This window comes from Glycine soja, chromosome 13 (genome assembly GCF_004193775.1).
Source record: "Glycine soja cultivar W05 chromosome 13, ASM419377v2, whole genome shotgun sequence".
NCBI classification, from domain to species: domain Eukaryota; kingdom Viridiplantae; phylum Streptophyta; class Magnoliopsida; order Fabales; family Fabaceae; genus Glycine; species Glycine soja.
In genome coordinates, this window is record NC_041014.1 from 20,903,453 (window position 1) to 20,913,143 (window position 9,691).

At 30.3% G+C, this 9,691-nt stretch overlaps 2 protein-coding genes and 1 pseudogene across 2 annotated transcripts; 2 read left to right on the top strand and 1 right to left on the bottom strand.

The window, feature by feature from the left end:
- Positions 1-129: 129 nt before the first annotated feature.
- LOC114381919 (pathogenesis-related protein PR-1-like) lies at positions 130-1,163 on the top strand. The gene has a single exon (XM_028341147.1). It carries the CDS (start codon positions 190-192, stop codon positions 790-792), a length of 603 nt encoding a protein of 200 aa, XP_028196948.1. The 5' UTR covers positions 130-189; the 3' UTR covers positions 793-1,163.
- LOC114381696 lies at positions 1,101-4,350 on the top strand (annotated as a pseudogene).
- Positions 4,351-5,487: 1,137 nt separating this feature from the next.
- LOC114381247 (pathogenesis-related protein PR-1-like) lies at positions 5,488-6,275 on the bottom strand. Its single transcript, XM_028340463.1, has one exon. It carries the CDS (start codon positions 6,229-6,231, stop codon positions 5,704-5,706), a length of 528 nt encoding a protein of 175 aa, XP_028196264.1. The 5' UTR covers positions 6,232-6,275; the 3' UTR covers positions 5,488-5,703.
- Positions 6,276-9,691: the final 3,416 nt, after the last annotated feature.

Sequence of the window (9,691 nt, forward strand, 5' to 3'; positions counted from 1 at the left end):
TAATATTAAAATATTAAGCACACACTTATCAATTGGCGATTCTTCCTCACGGACCTAAACCGCAAGTGGCCTAACTCCCCTACAACACCATAGCTAAACTCCAACCACATATTCTTAAACCAAGTTCACATATATAAATTAAGGTACATAGCTCAAAATTTTGTGCCACACACCAACCCAAGTGCCAAAATGAAAGCCCATTTGGTCCTTTTCTTGCTCATGATTCTTGTCACCTTCACTAGCAATGTTAACACTCTCTCGATTAATCCCAAATCTAACTCTTCAATTCCTCAATTGACCCAACAGAAAAGGCCTGACAATGAGACCATATATAGGGTGTCAAAGCAGCTATGTTGGGGTTGCATTGCGGAGTCACTAGAGTTTTTGTTCAGGCACAACTTGGTGAGAGCAGCCAAGTGGGAACTTCCACTGATGTGGGACTTCCAGCTGGAGCAATACGCGAGGTGGTGGGCTGGTCAAAGGAAAGCAGATTGCAAGCTCGAACATTCTTTCCCAGAAGATGGTTTCAAGCTTGGAGAGAACATTTATTGGGGTAGTGGCTCAGCGTGGACGCCAAGTGATGCTGTAAGAGCATGGGCTGATGAAGAGAAATACTACACCTACGCCACTAATACCTGTGTGCCAGGTCAGATGTGTGGCCATTACACTCAAATAGTATGGAAGAGCACCCGAAGAATTGGATGTGCTCGGGTTGTATGTGATGATGGAGATGTCTTCATGACTTGTAATTATGACCCTGTGGGCAATTATGTTGGAGAGCGACCCTATTAGATTCTTATAAACTATGTGTGCATTAATTCATGTGGATAGATTGAAACTCTAGTATTACATAATATGTAGTGCTAGCTTATGTGAGTGTCATGAATTTACTAGCTAGTTTAGTTTAGCAGTGAGTATGTGCGAGTGTATGTATATAGTACTTGTGGGAGAATATGGGATTGGTTTTAATAATTACCTAGTACTTGGAACAATAAATAAAAGTACCAAGAAGTAATTAAAGGGTACCAGTAGTTGGAGATCTGTTGCCTGAGGTTAAACTTTGAGTCAAGTGAAATAAAATATTTATCCTCCCATGTGAAATGTATCTGATTGTCAACTATGCCAGCTTGAATTGTCTGATATGCATGGAGTTATTTGACTTGTATTGCTCCGCGCCATTTTTGAACCTTTAATTTATTATCCTGCGGTAGTTCATTTGGACCTGTATAGATGCAACTTAAAAAATAAAAGGCGTTTGATTAAAATAAGAATAAATTAGACTCATGTGTGTCTTTCTCAAATTATATATGATATTTCTTTTTTTTTTTACATGACTTTTATTCATTCTGTTAACATCGTTAGCTAATATTAATTGAAACATATGAAGAGACGAAATTGTCATAACATCTTTGTTACATTCGCATCTCCTGTACTTTTTTTCTTAAATTGCACTTGATATTTCTTCTTTTTTTACATTATTTTTACCTCCTTCTGTTAATGTCGTTAATTAACATCAATTGAAATATGTGAGCAGACGAAATTACCCTAACATCTTTGTTAATTAATCCTATAAATGGATCTTTGTTAAGACAATAACAATTTTTCCTTTAATATTTGATTCTTACGTCATTGTTGCTAACATTTAAAGAAGATCTATCTCTTGATTGAGACATTATATCGAACACCTAGCCATTAAAAATAAATATTTCAAAGAAAAAGTTAAAAATACAAATATAAGAACAAAACACTAAAATTTGAAGTAAATAACCATATTCAATCAATAGGTATTGTTGGGAACACATAAAAGTCATATGACTAGCATGTGTCTACTTTCCATTAAATTATTAAACGAGATCTGCGTGTAATGTGAGCTAAACAATTAAAAAAAAATTTGTAGGATGCAAAAAAAAGGATATTGAGTACAATTTGAAAAAACAAAGGGAATGCGAGTATAATCTACTTTTAAAATAAAGGTAAAATGATTTTTAACTCAATTTTGAAATAATTTTATTAATTAAAAAATATATTTTGGTGTTTACTTAGAAAATCACACATTATAAGGTTGACTTAATGGTAAATAAAAAAATTGAAAGTTTGAATTTATACTAACAAAAATAAACAAACTAATAACTAATATTTGAGGATAAAAAAAAAAACAAAAACACACGTTATTTGAGTTATAAAAAATTTCGAAGAACAAAAAGTAAAAAACACACAAGTTATTATAATTAAATAACAAAAAATGTGTCAAAAATTACCTTTTAAATTCAATTTATATTTCTTAACTTATTTTTATGATATTAATTTATATTTGAATATTTATATTTCAAAATATAAAATTCACAAATTAATTATTTAATATAATAATAAAAATAAACTAAATTACATTTAAATATTAAAATGATATTTTGAAAATAATTAAAATAATAAATTATTATTCTATATTTTAATATATATATATATATATATTAATTATATTTTTAGTAATAAATTTTGATATATATCAATTTATATAAAAAATACACATTTTGTAAACATATATAACATTTATTAAATTTAATAAATACATTATAGCTTTTTTATTTTTAAGATGATAGTTATAAAGTTCAATAAATTTATTATGTATAATGATTTATAATTAAATGATAATGTGAAAATTTTCACCATCTAAAAAAATTATTATTTATTCATAGTTTTTGTATTTATTAAATGTCATAATTAATATTACTCCTTTTGTTTTATTATAATTGTCGTCCTAGGTTAATTTACACAGATCAAGAAAAAAAATATGAAAGAGAATAATAATTTTATAAAATTAATCTTATATGGATAATGCATTTATAGTTTTTTTTAATATTAATATTATAAGATATAAAAGTAAAAAAAAGGTAATTAATGTTACATTTAAAAGTTAAAATAATAATTATTTTTGGACAATTTTTTTTCTCTCTCACATGATCATTATAATGGGACGAGGGAGTATACTATATATTAAATGCTATATTTATTATAAGTATTTATATTTAATAAGTGTCCCAAAATATTAAATACTATATTTATTACATATAATATATAGTTAAATTATTAATTTTTATTATAATTATTTATTAAATTCTATATTTACTATGAGTAATTATATTTAATAAATGTCCCAAAATATAAATACTATATTTATTAAATATAATATGTAGTTAAATTATTAAATATAAAATGATTATATACATTTATATATTTATTATTTATTAATCTTATAATAATATATTTTAATTTTAATTTTAAAATGTATTTAATAACCAAATTTTCAGTAAATACTTTAATAAACGTATATTTAATAAATATAATATTTAATAATATCATTTAAGTTAATCGTATATTCCTCGCGGAACCAAAATTGCAAATTATCTAATTCTCTTCAATGAAAAATTTATTAGATCCTTTAATAATCACTTTTGTCCACGGTTCCTATTATTGTCTACAAAATACATATTCAAATTTTATAATAATCTTCAGTCATCTAATAATTTTTCCCTTCGCTCCTACACTAGTTAGATTTCTACCCCATATTCTTAAACCAAGTTCACATATAAATTACGGTACACACATCCAAATTTGGTGCCACACACCACCCAAGTTCATGCAAAAACGAATGTCCATTTAGAATTCTTTTGTTGTTCCTTGTAGTCACCTTCATTAGCCATATTAATGCTTTCTCAACCAGTCCCCAATCTAACTCTTCAATTCCGCTATTAACCCAACAAAAAAGGCCCGACAATGAAACCGTATATAAGGTGTCAAAGAAGCTATTATATGGTTGCACTACAGAATCACTAGAGTTCTTGTTTAGGAACAACTTGGTGAGAGCAACCAAGTGGAAGTTCCAACTCGAGCAATACGCAGTGTGGTGGGCTAGCCAAAGAATAGAAGATTGCAAGCTCAAACATTCTTTCCCGGAACATGATTTCAAGCTTGGAGAAAACATTTTTTAGGGTAGTGGCTCAGCATGGATGCCAACTGATGCTATAAAAACATAGCTTATGAAGAGAAATACTACACCTACGCAACTAATACTTGCGCACCAGGTTAGATGAGTGACCATTACACTCAGATAGTGTGGAAGAGCACCAGAAGTATTAGATGTGCTCGGGTTGTGTGTGATGATTGATAGGGAAGCAGAGGTGCAACAAGCAACTAGCAAGAAGCCTAGTAAAGACAGTAACAGAGGGGTGCAGCTAGGAGGAAATCTGCAGGGATCTTGTTGTCGAAGATGAGGAGGCAACCATAACCGAATCCATTGCTTGTAATCTTTTTCCCTGGCACAGAATCAAAATTTTGTTGGGAGTTTCATTATAAACACGGATCATTGTAATAAGCAGATTTATGAATGAAAATAGCAAAGCTTCCCTTCCTTCCTAGCTTTCTGGAGGTACTGGCCTCGAATCCAGTTTATCTTCTTCTTCCTCCTCCTTGTATCTGAAGGTACTGACCCTCAAAGTCAGTAAACAAGCCGCTGCACGTAACAGATGATGGAGATGTATTTATTTGTAATTATGACCCTGTGGGCAATTATGTTGGAGTCCTACCCTATTAAATTATGATAATTATTAACAGTTTTCTAATAACATATTGATTAAAAAATTTAAAATAAAAATATTTTTATTATGAGACAAAAAATTATGCTGAACTTTTTTATACTTTTCTATAATTTACCCTGTGTGCTAAGTTAGCGAAACCCTTAGATTATTATGTTATTAAATTATTAAAAATGACATATTTAGCATACATGTAATAGAAGGGACCAATCATTGTAGTTTGGACCAGAATTGAACTTGGGAGTTAATTGGGAAATTTCACTTGCACCTTCTCTTTTTTTCTCTTTGCACTCCGATCACTTTATTGATAAAGGAGATGACTGCAAGGAAGGTAGGGGAAATGTTGAGAGAAAACAGAGGAAGAGGAAGAGGGAGAAACAAGAGGATGCCGGTCAAAGAGAGAAGATAAAGAGAGCATAGCGAGGAAAAGAAAAAGGAATCGAAAAGAAAGAAAAGTGTATTAGATTTTATTTTTTAAAATGAGGAGGTATGAAAAGAAAAGTACAAAAAGAAATGGCCTAATTGTGAAAACTTTCGGGGGGAACCAACCGAACATAAGCCCTAGGAAAATGTACTCATACATCCACACTCTCTCTCATCTCACTTTCACCTCACTTGTTATATTTATTATTTTCTTTCTCTACCTTATTTTTTGTTCTTATCTCTCTTATTTCAATCCTAATCCACTCCAGTCCATTTTATAGAGTATATGAATATCATAACTCTTAAGTAGTAACACAGCCCATAAGCTTATGATGACACCATAGTACGACACAAATCTAGTAAGAAGCTCCACCCAATGAAAAAGCTTTAAAATGCTTCGTGGGATTTGTCGATTCTTAACATCAATTATTCCGAATTCCTACACAGCCTTAAATAAATAAAATCCCCAAAAAAATGAAAAGGAAGCATATTAGACATTTATACTTTATATTAGATTAGACAAGCAATAAAAACAAGGATACAGAGTAGCTAGCGAGACAGAGCCACAATTAAACCCATGCACATGGGCACATGGCAATCAGACAATAGTAATATGCCAGCGGAGAACATGGGTAGCTACTATGATCCTATTAGAACATTATTGACTTGTCTCACTTCTTATAATTAATTTTCAGTAAGGTCTTTCTCCATAGTAGTTCCCAGGAGGATCATAGTTGCAAGTCATGAAGGTGCCCTTACCACCAGAGCAAACAACGCTAGCGCAACCAATTTTTCTGGTGGTGCTCCACACAATCTGAGTGTAATGTCCACACATCTGTCCATTGGCACAAGAATTGTGCCAATAATTGTACCATTGGCGCTCTTCAACCCATGCACTAACAGCTTGTGCTGGCTTCCACCCCGTGCCACTGCCCCAGAAAATGTTCTCACCGTAAGGTCCGTTGGAGTGCTCTAGGGCACAATCGTTGCGCCTCTGGTTGGCATACCATTGCGCGTAGTGTGCTAATTTGGAGTCCCACACCAATGGCCGCAGCCTCAGCACCGCACGTGCCGCGTTCTGGGGGATGAGGAATTGGTTTGCAAAGCTTCTTGGTGGCTTTTGGGTGGTGGTAGGGACAACAGTGGCATAGGTTGTTGCGACTAGCAACAGAAACAAAGCGAAACAACTTAGAAAATGTTTTGAGATGCAATGCTTCATTTTGAAATGTGGTGTTAGAGATTTGAGGATGCATTATTGCTTGGACCATGGGATGTTATATATAATGGTGGGGGGAGTGTGAGAGTGCCTGCATTGTCAACTGTCTTGGCCTTGGTGGCATCCATGTTCGTTAATGATTGCCTTTTTTTATATATACTTTTATGTTATAAAAAGAAATGTTGTTATTTGAAACGATCGTCCGTTACTTAGTTTTATTCTTTTCCTGAAATTTCATTGGCCGGCTAGTAATTCTTTTCCACGTTTGTAGGCCAAAGGAGTTGAGATTCCCTCCTTTTTTCACATGGGGATACTCTTTTGTTCTGCCTGATTGGATAATGTGTCGTACGATTTTTATTAACGTTTTGAGGAAATTCAGCTCCATCGTTTGAAGTAGGGATACTTTCAAGTTAAAAATAAAAGTAAGTTACACAAATCATTTATAAGATTTCTTATAATTACCTAATACTTTTCCTTCTTTTAACCATTATTGTAAGAATAGGGAAAAAAATAAGTTTAAATATATTCTTTTTCTTTTAATTTAGTTTTTTTTGTTCCTGTATTTTTTTTTCTTTTCGTTTTAGTCCTTACAAAATATGATTGTGTTGTTTTTTATTCTTGTATCACTTTAGGGAGAGCTTTGAACAGTAAAAAAATATTTTAAAAAAGTGTAAACAAATATTATCTAAAATGATTTAAGGATGAAAAAAACACATTTTGTAAAGATTAAAACAGACAAAAATTGTAGGGACAAAAAAGAAAAAAGTACTAAATTGCAAAAAAGAAAATGTATTTAAACAAAAAAATATATATTATATGTAATTTAAGAAAAAATTATGCAAGTGTAATTTGCTCTAAAATAATAATGATGTCCAAGTATATTACTATTTTAAATATTTAGAGGAAAATATTTATATTGATAATAATCATATTCAACTTAATCAAATAATTGAACACAAGTGATTAATGTATTTAAATTAAGGTTGAATTGTTTAGATAATACCTAAGTTTAATCATTGACAGAAATAATTCTTGATCAAATTTTATTTACTTTTCAGTCAAATTCTAGATTAGTCAGAATACATTTCTCCCAACAAAGCCAAGGATTAAGACAAAAAGAATAATCATATTTAATTTTACTCTAGATTAGTCAAGTTTTATTTCTCCTAATGAAAGAAAAGATCAAGGCAAAAAAATAATCATATTTAACTTTAACAAAATTGTTTCTCTTAGAAGTGTGAAAAATAGTTATAGTCTAAAAAACAAAATGATGATGTCATTCAAATCATAGAATAAAAGGTTTGACTATAGTTTTGGTTAGTCTATCACAGTCTTATTTTTAACTAAACAAATCGATTAACTGACGTGATGTGATATGGTTGAGATATAACCTTATCTTTTAAATATGCGATCATGAGTTTGATTGTTAACTTGTGCTCTTTGATATGAAGGATACCTTGATATGTGATTTATCATTTTTGACATAAATAATTTGGCTTGACATGTGATATAATATATTAATCAATTGATTAGTTAAAGGGATTCATTGTGGCATGTGAGATTAAATTACACAATTTATTTATTGTTTGTTTAGTTAATTAAATTGTTTTGCCCACCAAAAAAATCTAATTAAATTATTTATTCCGTTTTAATCTTATATGTCGTATTGACGATTTTTAATACATTATAAGTAAGTATCATGTGTATTGACAAAGTTATGCACTATTATTTCAATTAGCAATTAAACAATAAATAGTAAAATTATTCAATCTATTTAATTAAAAAATTAAACAATTTGATTGGTGTAAGAGTTACAGAGAAATTAAAATTGCACATACAACGGAGTAATGAAGAAATGAGAAATGTAGTTAGGTCAAAATAATAATAATAATAATCCTTGTAAACAATATCACACGCAATGTGTGGAGGGGATGTATGGATGTTATTTTACATCATTTGTAAATGCCTCGCTCCAAGTCCAAAGATTATCTTGAGGATTAAGAAAGAATCAAGTGTTTAAAAAGTGATTAGCTAGGAACATGAGTATTCAAAGTAGAGGGGACTTTCGTAAAGTAGAGAATTGTCTTGTGCCTTCATGTACAATATTAACGCCTTGATCCTCGGAGTCGTAATTCCCGCCTCAGTTCTCGGACAAAGAAAGAAAGCAGACCCCGCCATCTAATCATTGTTACTTGTGCATTAATCAATTATACATCGATCCCCTAATTCCCGGGAAATAGAAACAACCGAAGAATTATGGAATTGAACAAAGAGAATTTTGAGTGTAGCTCAAATACTACTATTGATTATGCAATTAAAAATAAAAAGGATTAGCATAATTAGTGTAAGGTACTAATGTGTTTGACTACACGTCCAACTTACAAAAGAGATTTATTTCAGTATGCATGATTTGTTGTTGGTGAATAAATTCATTTACTCGGTAAACATTAGGGCCATTTTGTGTACCATAGTAACTAAAGATGTCTCACATCTTCAAAGTATAAAGCAGCATCCAATGAAACCGAAGAAGAATCTGTATTCTTTGCATGTTATCCTTACTTAGTGTGTGTTTGGTTTGTGGGTAACATGAATTCCAAGAACATTCAACGAAAAAGTATGTGAAAAAGAGTTTCAAAATGAAGTAAGTTGAGGACTGTGAGTGATACATCAAACACGCTGATATTATTTTGGATTGCTGGCCTACTAAAGTAACCAGTACTCACTTAAAAAACAAAAGGTATCCTACTAATCTTTCCCGCCAAACAGGAGTCTATAAAGAGTAATTAAATTAGCCCAATCTACAAATATAGTAACCGTTATAAGCCAGCCCATTGGACTGAGCTAACCAACCCAAATGGACTTCGTTAATCCAAAATGGGAGGACATTCCTTTGTGCTTCAGACATTTCTGCACCCAGCGCTTTTTCTGTTTTTTTGAAATTACCCTGGTAAATTTACGGACCTGTAATGCATATGGATGCATTATGGATTCTCAATTCGTATCCATATAGTTTATATGATTTTTTTTTTAATTTTTAAAAAAATATGTTTTACAAATTAGTTTAAAATTAATATCCCAATTTTAATATGTGGCTTTCAAATTTCTAATCAACTAAACTAATAGGTTAATTATGTTATAAAATAATTAATGTTGCTATATATGACACTAATCTTTTTAATATATATTTAATACACATATAAATTTAGATAATAAATTTTGTGATAATTAATTTTTATACATTAAATATATATTAAAACAAAATTAATTGTTATAAAATTTATTATATAAATTTGTACATTAAATATACATTAAAAACTTTAATATTATATATAATGATATTAATTATTTTATAATATAATTAACAGTTAAAACGTTGTGTTAATAACCTAAAATTCATTAATGTATATTCTTCGTCAGCGCACAAAACAATGTCAAAATTGGGGTTGTATTCAAAATTACATGG

What these genes read in the sequence shown, in the direction of transcription:
- LOC114381919 (XM_028341147.1), top strand. Translation starts at nt 190, where the DNA reads ATGAAAGCCCATTTGGTCCTTTTCTTGCTCATGATTCTTGTCACCTTC.
- LOC114381247 (XM_028340463.1), bottom strand. Translation starts at nt 6,231, where the DNA reads ATGAAGCATTGCATCTCAAAACATTTTCTAAGTTGTTTCGCTTTGTTT.